Here is a 23,723-nt window from a genome sequence, read left to right on the forward strand (position 1 = left end):
CGCGAGCAGCGCCGCCGAGGTGCGCGGGTCTCCGGCCGTCGGGGCGGGGTCTGGGGGCCGCGGGCGGGGCGGCCTCCGCGCGGCGGGCGCGCTGTGCACGAGGCTGAGCAGCTGCAGCGTGCTCTCCCGCTCCCGCCCCGCGCTCTCGGCGCGCCCGCGCTCGTAGCGGCCCTCGCAGCTGCGGTGGTGCTGGCGGCACACGGCGATGCGCGCCCGCAGGCGCTCCACGATGGCGCTGTGCACGCGCGGCAGCCCCGCCCCGGGCGCCTGCGGCGGCGCCGTGTCCCCCATGCGGGCCGGTTAGATGTGAGTGCGGACTCCCTCCGACGTGTCCGCGGGCTCCTCAGACTTGGAGTGCGAGTCCCATCAGAAGTGGGGTGCGAGTCCCGTCAGAAGTGAGGTGCCGGCTCCCTCAAAAGTGAGGTGCGGGTCCCGTCAGAAGTGGGGTGCGGGTCACGTCAGAAGTGGGGTGCGGGCTCCCTCAGAAGTGGGGTGCGGGTCCCGTCAGAAGTGGGGTGCGAGTCCCGTCAGAAGTGAGGTGCGGGCTCCCTCAGAAGTGGGGTGCGGGTCCCGTCAGAAGTGGGGTGCGAGTCCCGTCAGAAGTGAGGTGCGGGCTCCCTCAGAAGTGGGGTGCGGGTCCCGTCAGAAGTGAGGTGCGGGCTCCCTCAGAAGTGAGTTGCGGGTCTCGTCAGAAGTGGGGTGCGGGTCCCGTCAGAAGTGAGGTGCGGGCTCCCTCAGAAGTGAGTTGCGGGTCCCGTCAGAAGTGGGGTGCGGGTCCCGTCAGAAGTGAGGTGCGGGCTCCCTCAGAAGTGAGGTGCGGGCTCCCTCGGAAGTGAGTTGCGGGTCCCGTCAGAAGTGGGATGCGGGTCCCGTCAGAAGTGGGGTGCGGGTCTCGTCAGAAGTGGGGTGCGGGTCCCGTCAGAAGTGGGGTGCGAGTCCCGTCAGAAGTGAGGTGCGGACTCCCTCAGAAGTGGGGTGCGGGTCCCGTCAGAAGTGGGGTGCGGGTCCCATCAGAAGTGGGGTGCGGGTTTCGTCAGAAGTGAGGTGCGGGCTCCCTCAGAAGTGGGGTGCGGGTCCCAAGTTGAGGTGCAGGCTCGTGGGGGCGGTCAGGTCCGAGCTGAGGCGCCGGCCGGGTGGGGGCGCTCGGGGCCGAGGCGCAGGCCGGGCGGTGCAGCTCCGAGGCGCGCAGCGGGTCCCAGCCGCCGTGGCCGCGAGCCTGGCGCCGTCCGTCCTCCCGCCCGCCCGCGGGGCCGCCCCTCGGCGCCCGTCCGCGCCCCCGGCCCCGCCGCTCTCACAAAGTTGTCGGCGCGCGCGCGCGGCGGGGCCGGGCGGTCCGGGGCTGGGGGCTGCGGGGCATGGCGCGGCTGCTGGCTGCTGGCTGCTGGCTGCTCGCTCCCTCCGCGCTGCTCCGCCCGCCCGCTCTGCCCGCGCCCGGCGCTCACAGGCTCTCATTGTGCTCGGCCCGGGCGCGGGGCGGGCGGGGCGGCCGGCCGGGTGGGAGCGCGCCCTCTGCTGGACGCGCGGCGCAGTGCAGCCCCGACCGGCCGCGGGGAGAAGACCCCGACTGTGCAACCCCCCCCCCCCGCACCCTGACCCGCACCCAGCCCGGGAGACTGCTCAGCACCCGCACCCAGACCCAAAGGCTTCCCCTCACCTGCACCCAGCCCTGGAGGCTGCTCCGCACCCACATCCGGACCCGGAAACTGCTCCGCACCCACACCCAGACCCAGAGGCTGCTCCGCTCACAGCTCCGGAGGAGAGGATACCTCAACCCCGCACTCAGACCCGGAGGCTGCCCCGCACACAGCTCCGGAGGAGAGATACCTCAACCCCGCACTCAGACCCGGAGGCTGCCCCGCACACAGCTCCGGAGGAGAGGATACCCCAACCCCGCACTCAGACCCGGAGGCTGCCCCGCACACAGCTCCGGAGGAGAGGATACCCCAACCCCGCACTCAGACCCGGAGGCTGCCCCGCACACAGCTCCGGAGGAGAGATACCTCAACCCCGCACTCAGACCCGGAGGCTGCCCCGCACACAGCTCCGGAGGAGAGGATACCCCAACCCCGCACTCAGACCCGGAGGCTGCCCCGCACACAGCTCCGGAGGAGAGGATACCCCAACCCCGCACTCAGACCCGGAGGCTGCCCCGCACACAGCTCCGGAGGAGAGATACCTCAACCCCGCACTCAGACCCGGAGGCTGCCCCGCACACAGCTCCGGAGGAGAGGATACCCCAACCCCGCACTCAGACCGGGAGGCTGCCCTGCACCCTACACTCTGCATCCAGCTGTGGAAGCTGCCCGGCGCCCAGCCCTGGAGGAGAGCATGGCACTTTGATTTTGCAAGGTGCCCTTAGTCGAATTCACTGAGCACCCCATCCCCAGGAGCAGGGGACCACGGACACTCAGCGGGGGCAGGTGAGTGATTTTTTTGGGCGAGGGGTCAGTGGGTTCAGGTAGAGGCCAAAGGTGCCAGGGAGTAGTCTCCAGAGTGGCAGGTGCATGCCCTTGCTTGCTTGCTTGCTTGGCCTTCTCTCTGTGTGCAAGGCTGTCTGGTCCCAAGGCAGCAAGGATGCAGGAGAGTTTGTGATCATGAGGCTGCCAACACTAGTTAGGGAGAGGTTTTTTAATTTGAAAATAGAAGGGGTTTGGGTCAGGAGCAGAGCTACATGCTTGTCAAATCTGAGGCTATGGGTTCCATCCTTGGCACCCCTACCCCCCAACTCCCACACAGGTAATACATAAAATTCAAGGTTACCAACCAAATGCAAATTCTCTAGCTACCTAGTTTATATGTTTAATGAGGAAAATTGAGTTTCAAGAAGTTTCATAACACACACCAAAGTTCTCCTCTTTCCCAGACGGTTGTCACTTATTTGGGGGTGATCACACCTTTGAGATCAAACTGGAAGGCAAGTCTGCTTGTCATGGTCGTTTATGGAGAAGACTCCACAGGCCAGCACACCATTTGCATAACAGTCAGGACCCAGAGGATGCTGGGTCATTTGGGGTGTGAGGTCTCAAACAAAGGGGCTTCCCAAATTGAAACTAGGTCTGGCATCTCAGTACCAAGGTCTTGACTCAGAGCTATGGAGAGAAAAGAATGGGGGCGGGGGTGCACTCAGTTAAGTGCACATATCACCATGCTCAAGGATCTGGGTTCAAGCCCTGGATCCTCACCTGCAGGGGGGATGCTTCATGAGTGGTGGAGCAGGCCTGCAGTTGTCTATCTTTCTCTTGTCCTCTCTATTTCCCATTCCCTCTCAATTTTGCTGTCCTCTCAAGTAAACATAAAGTAGAAAGAAAAAAGGGGGGGAGGCCTCTAGGAGCAGTGGATTTATAGTGCCAGCACGGAGGGATAATCCTGGAGGAAAAGGAAAGAGAGAGAGAGAGAGAGAGAGAGAGAGACCGAGACCAATCCAACATTTTTTAAAACTGGGTTTCTTTACTGTTCAGTTTCCAATGGGCTAGCAATCTGTAGCCCTTTTGCTGGAGTGTAAGCTGGTGACACTCTATGGACAAGTAAGCGCTGTTAGAATATAACTTCTTAACCTTTAATAATTCAGTCTGTCCCTTCCAAGGCTATGCTCTATGCACTCCTGAAGGAAGGCAGAATTTTGTTTTTTCTGGGTATAAGCATTTTGAAAACAGAACTCATTGGCTACCATTAAAGAGAGAAGGCATTTACATTCTTTCTATGCGATTTTTCCCAAGTTGTGTCTGCTAGATAATACCTTCTACGGGTTCTTTATACGAAATCAGAAGAAGGCACATGACTGAGATTGAAACCTCAGTGTGGACTCAATACAGAGCCCTGTGTGGGTTTGAAGTGATAATACAGAGTCCTTGGTCAAATAAGCTATTCCTACATGATGGGAATGTTGATTTCTGTGCTAGCCAGGGACACGCCATAGCAACAAGGAGGTAATTCCTTCTCCAAACAGGAATAAATAGGGCCACTCTAATCACTGATGTAGCATTCACTCTCTGCAGCCTCATCACTTCATGGTCACCTCCTCACCATCCATATCCTCACCTCTAATCACATCACTTTTTATTGTCCTTGTTTTAGGCTTGGTATCTCCTCCAGTCATAAACAATCATGATCTATAGGTATTAGTAACCCTGCTTATTAATGAGTCAACCGAGGCCCATTAGAATCAACTTGTCTCTGTTTATGTAGCCAGAAGTCTTAGAGTAGGGCTCACACTCAAGAGTGCTTTCAGACCACTGCTTTCCTGACATGGGGCTGGCTCTCTAAATACCAAGTGTGAAGGAAGTGACAAGGGAGCTGAACTATCACGAACAGTAGCTCCTGGGATGCAAGGAGCACTTAGTCACCATGCTGGCATCTGAACTCGGTGCAGGGCCACCCAGGAATGAACACAGCCTAGTGAGAAAACCTGGCTGGCTACAGGCACATCTGACTGCTTAGGTTTTGCTTTGTTTTTCCTTCTTTATAATTGTTTCCTCCCACAAGCCTCACACTCCTGTAGAACCTCATGCATTCTTTCCAGCATGGTAGGTCTCCCTTGCTCTCTGAAAGGTGTGCTGTTATTTATGAAAGCCCACAGAAGCTGGAGTGGTGAGTAGTGAAGCAGCAATCACTTTGGTATATGGGAAGTCTGTGCATATTCCTAGATTCCCCCAAAGAAGCTACCAAATCATAAGGGCTAACACATCAGTCCTAATACCACACATAGAGGGGAGAGGGGACGTTGGGGTGCTAGGGGACATACCCACACCTATATGAAGCACTTCATGAGGACTTGGGGGACACTCTTACTCTCTGTGTACTGCTACCTCTGGAAGGGCAGTCACAAGCCCATGGAGATATTTGTCACTTTTCACATTTTGTTATAAATGCAGAAATCCTCTCCAGTTTTCTTTGTTAGCAAAAATGAAAACAGCATGTGGAAGGTTTTTCATGACAGAGCATAACTTTCAAAGAGCAGGGAAGCATCTGCGTTCCTCTGTCACTTGTCTAAGCCTGTTTTCCTCACTCTGCTCCCATAGAGAGACAGATGCCTAGACCTAACAAGTTCATAGACTCAGGAGATTACAACGGCCTTGATGGTCATTCAGTAATACACTGTCACACTAGCTGGGAGGTGAATTGCTTTGTCAGCATCTGTTTCCTTGTAGACTACTTGCTCTGGATTTTATAACAGTCTATGCTTTTCTCTTTTTCTTTTTTGCCTCCAGGGTTATTGCTGGAGCTCAGTGCTTGCACTATGAATCCATTGCTCCTGGAGGCTATTTTTTCTCCTTTTGTCGCCCTTGTTGTTTATCATTGTTATTGTTATTGCTGCCATTGTTGGATAGGACAGAAATGGGGGGGAAGACAGAGAGGGGGAGAGAAAGATAGACACACCTGTAGACCTGCTTCACCACTTGTCAAGTGACCCCTTCTGCAGGTGGGGAGCCAGGGCCTCTAACCGGGATCCTTATGCTGGTCCTTGAGCTTTGTGCCATGTGCGCTTAACCTGCTGCGGCCCCCAGTCTATGCTTTCCCATTGGTGTCATCATCTACCTAAACCCTCTAGCACTATCCAAACAAACACTCACTGAAGATGTTCAGTTGCAGTGACCTCAAACATCAGTAAAGCAGCCTGTTAGTACTGGCTGTCTACAGGCAGAATGCTGTCCTTATAGGGATAAGCTTCAAACCAGCAAGATGCCCAGCCTGGGAACCAGGAGGCTGCCCCTCATAAGCCTCCAGAAGCCTCACTGCCTCAGCTTTTATGGATCATAAATGCATGCTACTGAAAGTGGTATGCAGAGGAATGGAGAGCACTTCACGTCTGGAGCTCTCACTCCTGTTCTCAGCTTGGCTGCAGAGTCCCAATCCAGGAGGGCTGCTCTAGTGGCCCCGAGTTCCTCCACAGGCCTCTCTCTGATACTGTCAATCCTTCTTCAACTGCCAACAGTGCCTTCATTTAGGTAAGGCATATCACCATAGTTAGAGAGGCAAGACCACGAAGAGACTCATTCTTTCACATGCTGGAAATCAGCACGCGTTCCACATATGGAACACCAATGTCCACAGTCTCATCGGCTCGGGAGCTTTTCCTACACATTGTCACTGCTACAATAATCACAGGAGTCCTTTCAGGAAGCTGATTCCAGGGCAGAGTCACCTCCATGGAAGGACTTGGTAACATGGAGTTCTATTGAGGGCAGATACACGGATGTCCATGCCATGAACCACATGACAGAGGAACCAGGTGCAACCCACACTGCCAACAAGCAGCACATACCTACAGCTGCCAGAGAGATTCTGCAAGAGCACCTTTAAGAATGAAAGACACAGGACAGATGGGGCCCATTGGTCACTCACACTGAAAACATTTCACTTTATTATGAAAAAATTCAGATGTGCAAAGCAATGCAGGTATCAAAATAAGCCTGTAAGCAATTTTTGGCTCAATCTGTCTCTCAGAGTCTTCCTGAGCCTGACATAAATACTTCTACAGGAGAAGTCATGAATAAAAGACAAGTCAAATACATCTTAAATTATTCACATGTAGACAAAATTGACTAGACAAAATATTAAAAAGCATGAAATACATGTCACAAAGTGATTCCTGAAGGAGAGGGTTCAAAGACCCAAGGGTGGAGACCCATTCCTATGGGAATGTCAGAAAAGGAAGCCAGGGGTGTGAGGGGGATGGCACACTGAGGCATCACCCATGGCCACTGAGTCACATCATGACAGGAGTCGAGACTACATCAGTGAAGACCACTCAACACAGAGAGGGTAAAAAAAACATTGGGGTGGAGGCACAGCAACCAGTGTACTTCACATGTAAATGTTGGTCAATACTTGGTAGTCATCTGTTAGAAAGGCATCATTTTATATATACGTACACATACATATATGATTTTAAAATACACTCATGGATTTAAAATTTCTTAAACTTATGTTTTCTATATATAGCAGATAAAAGTTTTATTAGATTGTAGAGTGCCATTTCCTGGAAATTACAATGAAAATAAGTTTAGATATTTTGCCATGGAAATATGCACAAAATGTCACATGATACGCGGAATTAAGACTCATGAGCTTCACATTAACAAGAATTTATAAAATCTTCTCTGAAGGAGATTTAGTCAAACTTCTCATCTTGAAAGTAATCTGCTTTATTGAGATAGTCTTGAAGTTGACTGTATTTCTGTGTATACAAGAAAAAATCCAGTTATTTCACTTATAGCATTGAACATGTACTAGACCTTTTCAGCCTACAGAAACTATCAGTAACAAGTTCTTGGTAATTAAGGACTAAGTCTCCCCTCCCACCCTTTTTTTTAAAACTAACAGGGATTCAAACTCAAATAAGCACTTCAAAATCTTATAAAGCACTGGAAAAGGACCAAATCAAACACCATTATAAATTTCATAATTTAAAAAATAGATTACAGTCTATTGACATTTTTAGAAGTCAGGCAATTTCAACAAACTATTCAACAAAAAACTGAATGAATGATGATCAAATACTCTGCAAAAAACAACTGGCTAAAAACAAAAGAAGGGTTTTCCCTGCCCCTGAGGAGAAGAGAGTTCATCAGGAACACACCAGGGACAGCCAGTCCTGAGGGTTCAGGCAGCAGGGCATGGGCACCTGAGGGACCAGGAGAGAGTGGCATGTAGGCCATCCTGGAAGAAAAGGTTAATGGGTAGAGATTCAATGAGGAGAGGTTTCTGGAGGAGACAGCAGTCTTACAACTGTAACAGGACAGGGAGGGAGGGGATGGACTAAAAGCTGAAGGTTTCTAAGGGAACAGAGGGGAGATGGAGGTTGAGGTCAGAGGCTGGGAAGCATGGAGTAGGTGTCAGCAGGTGGTTCACCCAGTAGAGCATACACAGTTCCACTCGGGGCCCCACATAGGACAGCCTATGGAGGTGGGGAGGATTCATGAGTGGTGGAGCGGTGCTGTGGTGTGTCTTCTTTTATCTGTCTCTCTCTCTCTTTCTAGCTAAAGGAAAAAAACAAAGGCCACCAGGAACAGTGGTGTAGTGGAGGGATGGAGCCCCAGAGACAATCCTGGAAACCCAAGGAGGAGACAGAGAGTGAAAGCGAAAGGAATGAGTGAATGGATGAATGAATGCAGGTTAGGCATTGAGCAAGGATGCATCAGGCAGTGAGATATTAGATATCAGCTACGATATGAGAGCAAGATCTTGGTCATGTAATCTAGGCATCCTCTAAAAATTCCATCCTCAAACAGCTTGGTTACCAGCTATGCTTTGCATCTCCTGTAGAACATGGGGGTGAGGGCTGCACTGTGAGTGCCAGCACTGAAGCCCGAGTAGACCAGGTTGGACAGTCAGTGGAGGAGTCAGCTGGCTCTGTCACGTGCTCAGCAGTCACGCTACAGATGCAGCACTGTCTGACGCCCCTGGGGCTTCTCCTCCCTTTGGTCTGTGGTGGGCTGGGGACTAGGGACTATGTGGTTCCCAGAAACCTCCACATAACTCCTACAGAAGTAGGCAATGGAGGGTCAGAGTTTGAGAAACATCAGAGTAAAAAGTGGAAGAAAGGGAAAGAAAGAATAAAAGGTTTAAAAGGGGGAAAGAGAGAACAAGTGAGGAGAGTTTTGGGAAGGGGTGGGGTAGCCAATTATGATTTAAAATTCTCATATTGATACACTCAAAGTTCAAATACAGCTCTCAGAACGAAACTTGCTATTTCCATGGCCACACTTCCTTCACTTTCTGGGGCTCATGTATTCACCACCACCACCCAACCTGCCTCTATTCAACTTCCCCAGAACCCCCAGCATCTAAGCTCTCTGCTTTGAGGGCAAAGCACTTGTCAGTGAATGAGAATGGCAGAGCCCCCTTCAACTCCAATGAGAATGAGGCAGGGAGGGTCAACAATGTGTGTACTGTACATTCTGCTGGGACTGTCATCTTATCATTCTTAAATTGCTCCCTTCCTGAACTCATCAGGATAGACTAGATCACCCTTGCTGAGTAGTAAGAACATGAATGAGGAGGGTGTGGGCACCACGGGCCCCTGGCACCCCCAAGATGGCAGCTGGGAATGCTGGGGAGCAGATAGGCAGGGTAGCAGGCTGGTAGGACAGAACTGAGGCTGAGGCCAAGCTAGTTAAGAGAAAGGGGTGGTGTGCCAGCTGGGGGATTAGAGCAGAGTGCACAGGGACAGACAGTCTGGCAGAAGGCCACCCCAGGGTGGACACAGGCCCACAGGAGCACTGAGATGCCTGTCACCTGGAGGAGCAATCCTGTCCAAGTAGGTGACAGTGAGGGCACCTGACAAGGGGACTCACAGAACTAATACCTGCTCAAGGATTTGCAGAGCATCTGGCTAGAAATTCCATGGTTCCTGGGAAATAGTGTGAAGCAGGAGGGAATAGAGCTCTTTGGGGAATTTTGTGGGAAAAAAAGTACATTTGCTGCTGGTCCTGAGCTCACTTGATGCCACAAGGCCTTCATGCCCACTGCTCAGCACTCTTAGAAACACACACACACACACACACACACACACACACACACACACACATACACACACACAATCGTTCTTCTCTGAGCAGTATCTCTTCCTGCTCCAACTGCCTCCTGTGTCATCAATCTTGCTATGTCTTCTCTAGGGCCCAATACTGGGAAGTAACTGTTAGTTTAATGGTCTCCCCAGAGATAACACTTTTACATAAAACATCTGAGGCATGCATGGTGACCCAGTACAGTTACTGTGACTTCAAAACATGGTGTTTCTGTAGGTCTGTCACCTCTTGAGGGCTGGTGATGGTTGAAAGCCTCAGTAAACCCCTTCAGAACCTCAAGTCATAGAGGAAGAGATGAGCTGGGACCTGCTGGGTGGATAGCTGCCCTCTCCAGGCAGAGGGGAAAGCAGAATGAGAGATGGGGCCATAGGGATAAGGCATGTGGCAGCAGGGCAGGGGGTGGCCAGAGGCCCTTAGAGGGTTTATGCCAGAAGATGGAGTGTAGGACACCCTGATGTGTTTGTTCTCAGTGCTTCTCTTCCCCTCCAAGCTCTCATTTTCCTCTTTTACAAATCTCACTACAACAGACACGGGCCAGGTTTGTCTTTCTCAAGCTCAAACAGACATTGATCAGAGCAGGCTGAAAAGTGACTGTGGGTTCCCCTCTGTGCCTCCTGTCTCTCAGCTCAGTGCCCTGGAAGCAGGTCAGGAGTCTAGAGCACTCTTCACCTGTCCCCAGCCCCTGAGCAAGCTGTGTGATCAATAGATGGGGAAATAGTGAGGCCTTTGTGCCCCCACTTCATGCTCAGTGAGCACTGGGCCCGTCCCTCAGGAATAGGCAGAGGGCTTTCACGTGGGCAGGAGTCTTAGCTCACATCCCTGGGTGCAGTAAGTGCTTCTGCCAGGTCACCACAGCTGTAAAGGACAGGAAGCAGCCATAGTCCTGTGTGTTCTCGGAGAAAACCAGGGGCCCAGACCTGAGTGTGGGGAGGAGAATGGCTCCGGTGTTCCCTTCAGCAAGGTAGCACTGCTGCTCAAACCGACCTGCTGAGCTGCGTGGGGCTGAAGATACCAGGCACCTCCTCAGGGGAGGTCTGTGGGGGCACAAGAGGAGGAACAGATATAGGGAGGGAGTAGGTGTCCTCTGTCTTCTCAGCAGAGAAGTGTGCCCTTTCGCTGATCCCAGTTGGTCTCCAGAAGTCACTGAAAACTGAGACACAGCTTCCTTACCTCCATAATCCAGCCCTTTTCTTTTGACTGACTGAATATCCTTTCCACTGTTTCTTTCACCTGCTCGTTCTCAACCTTTTCTGTCACTGCAATGGAGCAACACTCCTGATACAGCTTGAATTTGAAGTGCTTCAGTGTGTGATAGATCCTGGTCCGCTCAGCACAGATTCTTCCAACGGTAAACTCCTAAGTGAGGAAATGGACATCATTTGACACAGGAAGTGAGTGGTGTGCCTATGGGTGAGCAGCCTTTCTGGGGCTCAGGTTCTAAGAGGAGAACTTCAGAGATGCACTATTTACTCTGAAAAGTTTATACAGTGCTGCCTTTTCTTCTCTTGTATGTACAACCTGCTAAATAAAAATGAAGTACCTGGGGTGTGTGGAGTCGTGGGCTGTGGGCTGTAGATATGTAAGGGATCCAGGCACTACCTGCATTGAGGAAGCTACGGTCCTAAACATGGAGCACAAAGCCACATGCCAGACACTCTGCAACAGCTGCTGTCATGGGCCAAGGAGGAAAACACCATCCAGAGAAGAGCTCTGGCTGTGGAGGAGGAGGAGGAGGAAAGTATCTGGAAAGGCAGAGCTGACAGGCATGCTGGACACACTAAGTGCACAGCCATGGGCAAGGACACCTGGCTGGTGACCTTTTTTTTTTTTACCTTATAAGTAACCCAGACAACTGAAATGAACTTTCATGACAACACTAAGCATTGCTAGGCAGTCTTTTACTAAGGACTTCAATCCAAAACACTGTAAAATGGGGGGGGGGGAGAAGAACCTTTCTGTTTACCCATATTTGTTTCCTTATAATGTCTGCTGTAACTAGAAAAATTGTTATTTTGCTAGTCTAATATAAGTTTTTTTTCATTTCTGTGTTTATCTGAGCTTCTATAATTTTTTATTAATTGTGTGTGAAATCAGCCAACCAGAATCTTTTTATCTCTCTCAGAATGTTTGGCTGACCGTACATTGTGATTCACTCCACAGCTAAAAGGAGAAACAGCATCACCACACTGGCCACATTAAATGAATGCCACTATACCAACAGTATTTTACTTATAGTGAAGCAAATGTACCAGAAAGACTTAGACATCAGACCACAGGCAACTTATTCCCAAGTGCAGCCTGAGCAGATGGATCAATGTTTTGCTAAGTTAGACCCTGTGTTTAGTTTCTGTTCCTGAGTTCCCTAGTGGGCTGTGTTGATAGGGTTCAGGCTAAGTGGCAGACTTAAAAATAACCATCTGTGTAAGTTGTGTTCTATCTCACAAAGGACTGCACTGCCTTCCTAAAGCCATGATGCAATGGATCACACAGATGATGTGCTCAGGAAAAAATGAAAGGTCTTTCTCAAAACCTTCCTGCTCACGGGCAAGACCCTGAGCTCTGACGGAGGTGCTCATGGCGATGGGTGCAGTTCTCATGCCGCTGACATAGCATCTGTCCAGCAGCCTGTGGACCAAGGTGTCATTTCCACTGCCATGTCTTATTCTTTTAGAGAAATTTCCTAAGGCTCCAATTGCTGAAGATAGTGATTCCTCTGATGCATCTGGAAAAGTTAACTGAGAACCTTCTGATAAGGAGTCACTATTCTAGAAGTCACTAAGAGCATTTGTGATTCTAGGGAGAAAGTCAAGCTATCAACATGAACAGAAGTTTGGAAGAAGTGGAGTCCAGCCCTCAGGGATGATGTGGAGGGAGTTCAAGACTTCAGTGGAGGGAATTACTGCAGATGCAGTGGAAAAGGAAGAGAGCTAGCTAGAATTAGAGATGGAGGCTAGAGGTGCGACTGGACTGCTGGAGTCTTATGACAGAGCTTCAACAGACGAGGAGTGGCTTCTGATGAACAAAGAAAGTGGTTTCTTGAGATGGAATCTAGTCCTGGTAAAGATGCTGTGAACACTGTTGAAATGACAAAGGGTTTAGAAGATTAGATCATCTCAGTTGACACAGTGCCTTCCTATTTTGGAAGAAGCTCCACTCTGGGTAAAGTGTTATCAAGCAGAGCTACGTGAGAAAACCTCTCGTAAAAAGAAGAGTGGGTTGGTAAGGCAGACTTCGTCGGCTTATGGAAAGACACTGCCACCACCATCCCACCCCACCCCGCCCTACTCCCAACTTCCAGCAACCACCACCTTCATCTGTCACCATCACCAACCCTGAAGTGGGACCCCCACCATAGAGAGGGTGTGACTTGCTGAAGGCACAGGTCATGGCTAGCACTCTTTCACCAATAAATTAATCGTTTCAACATATGGACGCCACTGCAACTGCACATCTAACAGACTACAGTCTAGTGTAAGTCTGACTTTGAAAGATTATTCTATTTATAAGAGTGTGAGAGAGAGTGGCCAAAGCACGACTCAGGTCTGATGTGTGCAATACCAGGACCTGAACCAGGGCCCTCTGACATGTGCGTCTTGTACTCTAAAGCTAAGCTACCTTCCCAGCCCCAAGCAGACATAACTTCCATGTTCTCTGGGAAACTGAAGCATCTAAGTGACTCCCTTTATTGTGCTATCCACTTCCTTGCTGTGATCTGGAAGCCAGCTGCGGTATTTGTGAGGCCTGCCACTGTCTCTTTTTTCACTACCTCTCATCCTCCCGCTGCAGGCTGTTCATTTAGAGAATAAGCACTTCAATAGGCACAAGGTATTGTCCACATGCAATATACTCCCCTTCCCACCCCCACACTCTTGCCCCTTCTCCTAGTGCTTCTTTTCATTTTGAAAAGTAGCTTAGGACTATTTTTGTAAAACCATTCACTCCAACTTTCTAGACATGGAGAAGGGATGGCACCTGCTTATCGTGTGACATGAAGTCATCTGTCTCCATGGTCTTGGTGTTGTACAGCTCTCCTGACAGGTGCACAAAGAACTTGCAGTAGCGGTGCAGTCCACAAGCCTGGCAGGAGCAGTTCTCAGGGTTCTTGACTTGGATGCTCACACTCGAATAGTTCTCTACCCGTTCCTGAAACAATTACAAGTGTAATGAAGCTTCACAGGAGACATAAAACAGAAAGGACCCAACCAAGTTACAAGCAATATTAAGAAACACAGTCATATGAGGAAACCTAAAAGCAGACAAACAAGAGCTTCTCTTTATTTTATTTATTTATTGTTGGACAGAAACGGAGAGAAATTGAGAGGGAAGGAGGAGAAAGAGAGAGAGACAGAGAGACACCTGCAGCTTTGCTTCACCACTTGTGAAGCTTTCCTCCTGCAGTTGGGGACCAGGGGTTTGAAGAACCAGAGTCCTTGCACTTTGTAACATGTGCACATAACCAGGTATGCTACTGTCAGGCCTCCACACTAGAACTTGTTAATACTGAGCAAAGTAGAGGTCTGATAAGACATTTTAAAGTGGGGGTTGGGCAGTAGTGCAGCAGGTTAAGTGCACATGGCACGAAGCACAAGGACCAGCATAAGGATCCCAGTTCCATCCCCCGGCTCCCTACCCGCAGGCATCAGGAAATTGTGAGGATGTGGTTGAGCTTGGCAGGGCTTGAACCTGAGAAATGCGTCTATCCTGTTAGTCTCTTTCTCTACTGAGAGGTTGAGCAACGAGGGACAGTAGTAACCCCAAAGGTGTGCCTCGTCCTATCAGACTCCCTGCCTCACAAAGCACCCCGCATTCCTGAGGCTATGGCCATTAGATAAAAAGAAAGGGGGAGATGTTGAGCCTTAAGCCAACCCCCCCACCCCACCCCCGCTCTGCTCCATCCTCCATTGCTGATACTATGGTCTATTTACATAATCATTGTTTTGCCTGAGACCCGCCCTGCCTGCAGGGTATTAGTTAATCCCACTGGTTAAAACCTTTGCAACAGTTGCTATGGAAGCTTTCTACCTTCCTACTCTTTCCTTTTCTCCATCCTCTTTCCTAGCCATTTCCTTTTCCGACTTGCCATTTCCAGTTCAAAATACATAAAAGCGTTGTCTCTGATCAATAAAGACACATTGCGTTCCCACTCCGCCATGAGTTCCTGGTCTCTCTCCCGTGTCGCTGATTAAGCACCAGCCCAGGTTGGCTCAGGTTGAGTTCTCTCCAACCTATAGAGCATGTGCCCAGGAAGAAACACCCTCACGCTAGCCCAGCATGCAGGGAGGTCGCTTCATAAGTGGTGAAGCAGGTCTGCAGGTGTCTAACATTTTCTCCCTCTCTGTCTTTCCTTCCTCTCTCCATTTCTCACTGTCCTGTCCAACAACAATGACATCAATAACAACAATAACCACAACAATGATAAAACAACAAGGGCAACAAAAGGGAAAAAATAGCCTCCAGGAGCACTGGATTTGTGGTGCAGGCACCGAGCCCCAGTGATAACTTTAGAAGCCAAAAAAAAAAAAGATATTTTAAAGTAAGAAAAATATATATGTAATTTAGGCTACTAAGATAAAAAAAATCAAACTAGGAAGAAAAGTTTCTTCTTCCACACATGTATGAATTATCATCCCTGTCATGCTGTCATGTTCCTGGGAGATTTCATTTTGCTTCTTTTTCCTATCGATGAGCTAGTAATTAATTAAAAAAAAAGAGAAGTGGGGGTTGGGCGGTAGTGCAGTGGGTAAAGCGCATATGGCACAAAGCTCAAGGACCAGTGTAAGGATCCCTGTTCGAGTCCCTGGCTCCCCACCTGCAGGGGAGTCACTTCACAGGTGGTGAAGCAGGTCTGCAGGTTTTTCTCTCCCCCACTCTGTCTTCCCCTCCTCTCTCCATTTCTCTGTCATATCCAACAACAAATGACATCAACAACAACAATAATAACCACAATAAGGGCAACAAAAAGGGGAAAAAATGGCCTCTAGGAGCAGTGGATTCATGGTGTAGGTACTGAGCCCCAGCAATAACCCTAGAGGCAAAAAAAAAAAAATGGAAAAGTATGAGTAGTAACCAAAAAATACTGTATTGGCACATTACCATACAGGAGGACCCAGTTTCAAGTTTCTGGCTCTTACCTGCAGTGGGAAAGCTTCACAAGTGCTGCAGTACTCTCTCCTTCCTCCTCACACACTCTCTCTGGCTTCATCTTTCCCCTCTCAATCAAAAAGGGGGACAAAAGGCTGCAGGGAATGGTGAAGCTGCGCAGACACTGAATCTCAGAAATCAAGTAAAAGAAAGAAAAATAAAGGAAGTAAAAGTATTATGTCAGTTGAGAGAGAGAGAGAGAGAGAGAGAGAGAGAGAGAGAGAGGGAGAGAACAGACCACACTGGATGGAGACCCATTTCCCAGAAAATATTCCAAAAGAAAGTATGTTGATTTTTCTACTATTCCCTACTAAAGAATGGTGAAAACAGACATGTTAGAACTCACTTTGCCTAGGGGGGCTGGGCAGTAGGGCAGCGGGTTAAGCGCACAAGACCAGTGTAAGGACTGAAAAGAACCAGAAGGTCTATTATTTGGACATTTTGCCTTTTGCTAGTCATTAGGACAAAAATCCAGAAGTAGGGGGTTGGGTGGTAGCACATCAGGTTAAGCGCAGGTGGTGCAAAGCGCAAGGACTGGCGTAAGGATCCCGGTTCAAGCCCCCAGCTCCCCAGCTGCAGGGGAGTCGTTTCACAGGCGGTGAAGCAGGTCTGCAGGTGTCTGTCTTTCTCTCGGTCTTCCCCTCCTCTCTCCATTTCTCTCTGTCCTATCCAACAACGACATCAACAATAACAATAACTACAACAACAATAAACAACAAGGGCAACAAAAGGGTATACATATATGAAAGGAAAAGAAAGCAAGATCATAGGAAAAAATGGACAAAAAAATACAGAAGTAGGACCAAAAAGAATATTCTAGAAACATAGTAATATTAGAGATTATAGAAATCTAGAGAATGCAAGATCCAATAAGTCTTATAAATTAAAATGTTGCTTTCATTAATTAAATAGGTAGTGTTATACAGTCTTAAGGTGAAGAAGCATGTTAAAGACCAGGCAGATTTTGTAACTGGAGTTTCAATCCATCAAGATCAGTTTATGGAGGTGACATTTATTTTTGTGAGAAAGCCTCAGAGTAAGTCAAAGATCTGGAAGTGTTTTGTCCTACTGTGCTCCCTTGACTTTAGTACAGATTCAAGCAGTCATGTTTAAAAGTCCTGCACTTGAACTTGAACCCACTGCTTTCAAATTTCTTCGATTATGGAACTTTCTTTTTTCTGAAATAACAAGTGACACCCTGTGAGACAACCCCCTCATTTTCCTAGATGGATAACCCTTAAGTTGCTCTAAATTTACTCCTCCTTTGGAGGTACTTAATTATTGAATAGATAAGATTAGTGTGAATGATTAAAACAATAGCAGATGGCAGGAGAAGCAACGTGTGGATTATTTAACAAAGATAAATTCCAGTAATTTAGATCGTGAATTTGTTTTTTATTCAGTTTGACTGGATATTGAAGCCCTGAGAGGTGTCCATTGCACCCCTTAGGACCTGCCCCCCTGGGATCCCAACACAGATAGAGCTGCACACCTTATACTGTTCTTTCCAGCGGCTTCTGGAAACTAGGCTCTCAAGCCGGGGCTGCACAAAGTGGTTATCCAAATAATGGAGCGATGTCAGCATATCTTGAGCATATGATTTCTGCCGGGTCCCATCTGTTGAAGTGAAAAACAAAGACACTCTCTTTGCCCTTTAAATAGTCACCCAGTTGAAAACACTGAAGGACTTCCTTCTTCCTATAGTTTTAGGAAGATATTCAGTTAGCTGGTTAGAAGCATCTTAAATTAAGAAGAAAGTGTAATGAATAATAATAATAAAAAAAAAAGCTCATCCCATGAGAATTCTAGGGAATAGGCAGGCGTACTGCCTAAAGAAGCACATCCTGACTGACTCCACACTCACCATGCTCTGTACTCTGTCTCCAAAGGGCTACCACACCCAGTGGCACGGTGTCAGCCCCTGAAATCCTGGGACGCCCTGCCAGCACTACGAATCCACTGCTCCTGGCTGACATTTTCTCTTTTTATTGGACAGGACAGAGAGAAATTGAGAGAGAAGGGGGAGATAGAGGAAGAGAGACAGACAGACACCTGCACACTTGCTTTGCTGCTTGTGAAGCGTCCCCTCCTGTAGGTGGGGAGCTGGGGCCTCAAACCAGATCTTTGCAAGGGTCCTTGCACTTAGTACTAAGTGAGCCACTGCCTGGTCCCCTAGGTCAGTCAACTCTAGAGAGACCACCTGTCACCTAACAGACTCCCCTCCCCTTCATCAGGCTATCACCTCACCCTGACTTCATCCTGGCAGGAAGTCATCAGTAGTTGGAGGCATAGGCTGTGGTGCTACCTGTCTGCTCCTCACCAGTATCTCCAATTACACGTTCAGCAACATAGGCAGGAGTCTTCTGTGCCAGGACCCTAGCAGGTGCTCAATAAGCATCTGCTCAATACCCAGTGAGTGCAATCTCACCCACATCTATCCATGTTAACTCTTACTTTACTCATCACACTCATTCATGAGTGTGCATCATACACACACACACACACACACACACACACCACAACATATTTTTTTGGGGGGTTTGTTTTGTTTGCCACTGGGGAACTCCTCCCTATACAATTCCACTGCTCCTGACAGAGTTGTGTTCTTTCAGTTTCAAACAGAAAGAGACAAAGAAGGAGAGAGAGACAAGAGGAGAGAAATCATAGCACTACTCCACCATTCACAGAGCTGCCTCTTATTGTTGTACAGTGCTTCCATGTGATGCTGGGGACTCAAAGCCGGGCCTTTGAATGTGGCAAAGTGTGTGCTTTACCAGGTGAGCTATCACCCAGTCCTTTTATAGTTTATAAGTGCCAGTATAGTATAATAAACATTAGTGCAAGGTGCACATGAAAGCATGGCTTCTTTCATACGCCTGTGAAAGTGGATGGAACAGATTTCTATATGATTGAAACCTGAGAGTGGGGGGCTGGTTGGTGGTGCAACCTGTTAAGCACATATGTTACCATGTGTGAGGACCCAGGTTGAGCCCCACCTGTGGGGGAAGCTTCACAAGTGGTGAAGCAGGGCTGCAGGTATCTCTCTCCTCTATTTTCCCTATTGCTCTCAATTTCTCTCTGTCCTATCTAGTAAAAAAAGAAGAAAAATAATAAATAAAAGAGAAAGAAAATACATATTTTTAAAAAGAGTGAGTTCACATGACTGTCACCTTACTCTGGATAAGGGAGTGGCAAATAGGAGTGAGCAGCCTAGTGGAAATGCTTCTCTAGTATGTGGGAAAGCCTAATGAGGAGGAACGTGGACAGTGCACTGGGCCAGCTAGTAGTCTACCACTTTCTGTGGATTCAAGAGACTCAGAGATGCTGACTCACATGTGGACATCAAACTACCCTGCTGCTTTCCTGTCTCTCTCTCTCTGACACACACACATACACTCATGTACACATGCTCACACACACATTCGCTCACTGTTTTTCATCACTAACATTTTTTAGATAAAACACTTATGTATGTATATTTAAAACAGTAATACTGCTTAAAAAACTAGAAAAGGAACTGCAGTGTCCAGCTGAAGTGAACTTACCATACAGTGATCCCAGAAATGATCCGTCTAGAGCATTGATCAAAAAAGCCTTCACAACTCTTTCAAAGTGAGTATAGTGATCACTGAAAGAATCTGAAATTAATGTTTAATATTAGGATGGAGGAAATAAAACATTATAAGACTTTCCTTTCATTAAGATAAAGATACTGTTACTATATCTAGGAGAAAGAATTTAAAAGTCTTAATTTTAGAGCTCTCAGTAATGCCCTTATCTAGTCACTAAAAATATCTCCATTTTTCAGATTAGCTGACTTCTAGTCCAAATTTTCATGTTTCAGATTGATTCAAATGGTTCATGGACTATTAAGACATGTGTCATGAAAAGTGCAAAGTCAGCCATTTTGTACCTAAGCTGAATTATTAGCCTCACACTGAGAGCATATCAGAAAGCTCTCAGGTGGATTATCCAATACATCAGTGAGGCTCCATCTTCCTCATCCATAAAGCACGCTACTCATATGACAGTGCAGGAGATCGCTGCCCCAGCCAGAACCCCAGTGGCTACACAAACTCCATCTTCCTCTCAGCTGTCCCAGACTCAGGGATCTCCATGTCAATGTAGAAAAGTCCCATTGTCTCTTCCCCATGCCAAGTACATAACCCTACTTCCTCACTAAGTCCTTCTGGTCCGTGGCATCGTCATCATCTGTTTTGATGGCCAGCCTATAGTCCCTACTCCCTCTCTGGGACTGTGGTGTAGGAAATATTCTCTGTCAAACAGAGTCCCATTCTTGATCCATTCTTTATGAGAAAGCTAGGAGGAGAGAGAAAGAACCAGACATCACTCTGGCACATGTGCTGCCGGGGATCAAACTTGGGACCTCTTGCTTGAGAGTCCAAAGCTTTACCACTGCACCACCTCCTGGACCACTCTCTTGATCCATTGTTAACGCCTCCTCTAGGAACCTGTGAAGTCTGATCAGCCCTGGTATTTCCGGAAAAGTGGCAGATGCTTGGCAAGGGATTAAAGCAAAATAAGACTATTATTAACACCCATGAGTGAGTTTTGACTTTGCTTTCAGTTGAGTAAAAAGGATAGAATCAAACACAAAGAAACCACTTACATTTATTTCAAGGACTGTATGACTCATTTTTTAGATGTTAAAGGGAATTTTTAGTATGCATTCTTCTCTAAGGAAACACCTTATAGGAATACTAAAGTAACCAGAATAAAACAGCAAGAAAGGTAAATGACAAGAGTAGATAATTTGCACTGGGGCCCTGGAACCTTAGGGCCTACGGCTAGTGAAAGGTACTAAAGAACTATTTATGTTCATTCATGAATATGCTTAATCAATGGAGCATACTTTGTAAATGAAACATTATTTCAAGAGAGTTGGTCTCACTAGATTCTCATCAACTGCTGGATATATTAAAGTGTCAGTGCATGATTTTAAGTTTTTCTTTATTATTGGCTAGAGACAGAGATATTGCGAGAGGAGGGGGAGAGAGAAAGAGAGACACCTACAGTCCTGCTTCACCATTTGCAAAACTTTCCCTCTGCAGGTGGGGAGCTGGGGCCTCAAACCCAGATCTTTGCAAGGGTCCTTGCACTTAGTACTAAGTGAGCCACTGCCTGGTCCCCTAGGTCAGTCAACTCTAGAGAGACCACCTGCCACCTAACAGACTCCCCTCCCCTTCATCAGGCTATCACCTCACCCTGACTTCATCCTGGCAGGAAGTCATCAGTAGTTGGAGGCATAGGCTGTGGTGCTACCTGTCTGCTCCTCACCAGTATCTCCAATTACACGTTCAGCAACATAGGCAGGAGTCTTCTGTGCCAGGACCCTAGCAGGTGCTCAATAAGCATCTGCTCAATAAGCATCTGCTCAATAAGCATCTGCTCAATACCCGGTGAGCGCAATCTCACCCACATCTATCCATGTTAACTCTTACTTTACTCATCACACTCATTCATGAGTGTGCATCATACACACACACACACACACACACACACACACACCACAACATATTTTTTGGGGGGGTTTGTTTTGTTTGCCACTGGGGAACTCCTCCCTATACAATTCCACTGCTCCTGACAGAGTTGTGTTCTTTCAGTTTCAAACAGAAAGAGACAAAGAAGGAGAGAGAGACAAGAGGAGAGAAATCATAGCACTACTCCACCATTCACAGAGCTGCCTCTTATTGTTGTACAGTGCTTCCATGTGTTGTGCCTGCACTATGAATCTGCTGCTCCTGGAGGCCATTTTTTCCCATTTTTTTTTTATTGTTGCTGTTGATGTTGTTGTTGTTAGATAGGACAGAGAGGAATTGAGAGAAAAGGGGAGACAGAGAAGGAGAGAGAAAGATAGCCACCTGCAGACCTATTTCACTGCTTGTGAAGCGACCCCTTTGCAGGTGAGGTTCCGGGGGCTCGAACTGGGATCCTTACGCAGGTCCTTGCACTTCACGTCATGTGCACTTAACCTGCTGTACTACCACCCAATCCACAGCCTGTACTTCTGTAGTAGTAGATGCTGACATCTATAATCCACAGACATAAAAGCTCTTTGAGAGCCTCAAAGATGTTTAAGCATGTAAAGTTTCTGAAACTCCTAAAAGAAACTATTGTCAGAATGAGTTACCTGAAAATGAAACTATAGTCTCTAATCAACAGTTCAGAGCATGCTGTTTGTGCTGTATCATGACTAGACCATTCCATTAAACATTTTCTCAACATTTAACTTACAGAGAGAATTCTGCTTTACTAGCTTCAGCTGTGATGTGATCAGTTTTTCTCCTTGCTGGCTTTTGTTTTCTTCATCTCCCTCCTCATCTTGTACTACAAAGCCATCACAAACATAGTGATCTCCCTCTGCATCATATTCATAGTCCTCCTCTTCATCTTTCTTCTCACTTTCATCATTGCTTGGGGAAGATTCCTTTTCTGAATCCTAATTAAAAGAAAACATGTTTTTTTTTTCCCGCAGTAAAATAGAACTTTCATTACAGATCTGTAATTGAAAGATTATATCTGAAACCAAAGCAAATGCTCCAAACAAATTAATCTCATAATTGCATACTATATGTTGACATTTTGATATCAGAAAGGAGATAATTTACCTTGGTAATTAGAGGAAACCATCTAATGAGTGTTATTAAGATTTTCATCAGAAATTGAGACTATAAAAGACCATACCAAACAAAGTTTCCCAATTTCAAAAGCATTATGGGCTGAGAGGCTCATGGTAAAACAGATTAAATACAACAGTGCACTCAAACACACTGAAGAGTACTTGACATACAGCCCGGCTTCCCTTTTGCAAACATTTACGCCTTCAAGTGAAAGCATCACATAGTAACAAAACCCATAAAATAGGACAACACACCTCAAAATCTCTACTACTATTGCATCTCTGATGGGATCTCTGCTTTGAGAGTTCTTTTAGTTTCTGGAGTTGCTCTCGTTTCCGTGCAGCTGAAGCCTGCTCTGGGGTTTTCTGATCCAAGTCCACAGAAGAGCATTCATCTTCAACTATGCGGCGCGGCCGCTTCACACCCATTTTCCTGACCAGAATGTCACTGCCGTCGCTGTCATCACTGTCGTCCATCACGGAAGAGACCCTTCTCCTCCGCCCACGATGGACCCGCTCCTCTTCCCCATCCTCCTCAGTGGCTGGCCCTGGGGCTCTGCCCAGAACACTGTCTGCTAGACCTGAAGGCTGCTCGTGATCTGCTAGGTCCAGGCTTCCGTGTTTAGCTTTGTCCTTTTCCTCTGCACATGCCAAAGAGCTGCCAGGGTGAGGGAGATGCTCACGGCTGTTTACCCCAGGCTCAGCGCAAGCTGGCTCAGGCTGCCTTCCATTTCCTGGCTGTTTACTACCACCTGGCTCCTGGGGAATCTCAAGCTCTTGTTCCTCCTGGCTGTCAACACTCTCACTGCTGTCGACACTCTCCTCACTGTCAAGGCCTTCATCGCTGTCTAGGTCTTCATCACTGTCACATATTTGGAAGATACTATTTCTTTTAGTCCGCCTCCAATCAACTCGGGACTTCTGCCCATGCTCTGGCATTTTAGAACTTTTCCTTGTCTCATGTCTTCTGACATGTACCATTTTCACTTAAGCTTCTACAAAATAAAGTTATCGGGAATATAATAACAGTCACCAGGTTATAAAAGTGAATACATTTATGGGATAAGCTCTATTTATTTGGTGTTATGAAATGGTTCACAAAGGTAAGACCATAGATGATATTTGAGTGAAGATAGAGCAGCTTTCAAAACAACTTACTGACCATCTGAATTAAGTATGTGAACACATTAGAATTGTGCTCTGTGTTCTGCTCAGAGGGATACACAGAAACAGCATAGTCCTGTCATTATTCATGTGTAGGATGAAAACACATATATAGAAAGGAAATGCAAAACAGTGCTCATTTAGTATCAGATGAATGATAGAAATAACTGTGATGAATGTCTAAGGATACAGGAAGATCAGTATGCAAGCACTTCACAGAAGAGTTTGTTGAAGACATAAGGATCTGA

At 47.6% G+C, this 23,723-nt stretch overlaps 3 protein-coding genes across 22 annotated transcripts in view; 1 reads left to right on the forward strand and 2 right to left on the reverse strand.

Moving 5' to 3' along the window:
• The window catches only part of MAML2 (mastermind like transcriptional coactivator 2), a 114,825-nt gene extending 114,360 nt beyond the window's left edge, over nt 1-465 (reverse strand). For both annotated transcript variants that reach the window (XM_060179692.1, XM_060179690.1), the window contains exon 1: nt 1-465. In XM_060179692.1, the coding sequence (XP_060035675.1) occupies nt 1-291 (291 nt within the window). In that variant the 5' untranslated portion in view covers nt 292-465.
• On the forward strand, nt 405-6,344 carry LOC132534947 (keratinocyte proline-rich protein-like). Of its 10 annotated transcripts, none has more exons than XM_060179709.1 (3): nt 593-648; nt 788-814; nt 1,045-6,344. In XM_060179709.1, the coding sequence occupies exon 3, from the start codon at nt 1,356-1,358 to the stop codon at nt 2,370-2,372; it is 1,017 nt and encodes a 338-aa protein (XP_060035692.1). In that variant the 5' UTR covers nt 593-648; nt 788-814; nt 1,045-1,355; the 3' UTR covers nt 2,373-6,344. The 10 variants fall into 10 exon arrangements, with proteins under 10 accessions (XP_060035694.1, XP_060035692.1, XP_060035687.1 ...); XM_060179704.1 differs by lacking the exon at nt 788-814 and adding an exon at nt 937-975 and having other exon boundaries at nt 613-636; XM_060179705.1 differs by lacking the exon at nt 788-814 and adding an exon at nt 937-998 and having other exon boundaries at nt 614-636.
• The window catches only part of CCDC82 (coiled-coil domain containing 82), a 23,734-nt gene continuing 6,337 nt past the window's right edge, over nt 6,327-23,723 (reverse strand). For 6 of the 10 annotated variants that reach the window (XM_007520715.3, XM_060179696.1, XM_060179693.1 and 3 more), the window contains 7 exons: nt 22,567-23,306; nt 21,927-22,131; nt 19,217-19,309; nt 17,164-17,288; nt 13,503-13,673; nt 10,701-10,886; nt 6,327-7,177 (listed from right to left, as the gene is read on the reverse strand). In XM_007520715.3, the coding sequence (XP_007520777.1) occupies nt 7,112-7,177; nt 10,701-10,886; nt 13,503-13,673; nt 17,164-17,288; nt 19,217-19,309; nt 21,927-22,131; nt 22,567-23,292 (1,572 nt within the window). In that variant the 5' untranslated portion in view covers nt 23,293-23,306 and the 3' untranslated portion in view covers nt 6,327-7,111. Of the gene's footprint in view, nt 7,178-7,579; nt 7,660-10,700; nt 10,887-13,502; nt 13,674-15,661; nt 15,796-17,163; nt 17,289-19,216; nt 19,310-21,926; nt 22,132-22,566; nt 23,307-23,723 lie in introns of those variants that run through there. The other 4 variants (XM_060179700.1, XM_060179697.1, XM_060179698.1 and 1 more) reach the window with 4 other exon arrangements.

Source organism: Erinaceus europaeus, chromosome 20 (assembly GCF_950295315.1).
Source record: "Erinaceus europaeus chromosome 20, mEriEur2.1, whole genome shotgun sequence".
Taxonomy (NCBI): Eukaryota; Metazoa; Chordata; class Mammalia; order Eulipotyphla; family Erinaceidae; genus Erinaceus; species Erinaceus europaeus.

Coding starts and splice junctions, on each gene's coding strand:
- LOC132534947 (XM_060179702.1), top strand. CDS start 861: ATGCGGGTCCCGTCAGAAGTGGGGTGCGG. Junction 890..936: donor CCGTCAGAAGTGGGGTGCGG/GTCTCGTCAGAA, acceptor GTGGGGTGCGAG/TCCCGTCAGAAGTGAGGTGC. Junction 976..1,044: donor CGGACTCCCTCAGAAGTGGG/GTGCGGGTCCCG, acceptor GTCAGAAGTGAG/GTGCGGGCTCCCTCAGAAGT.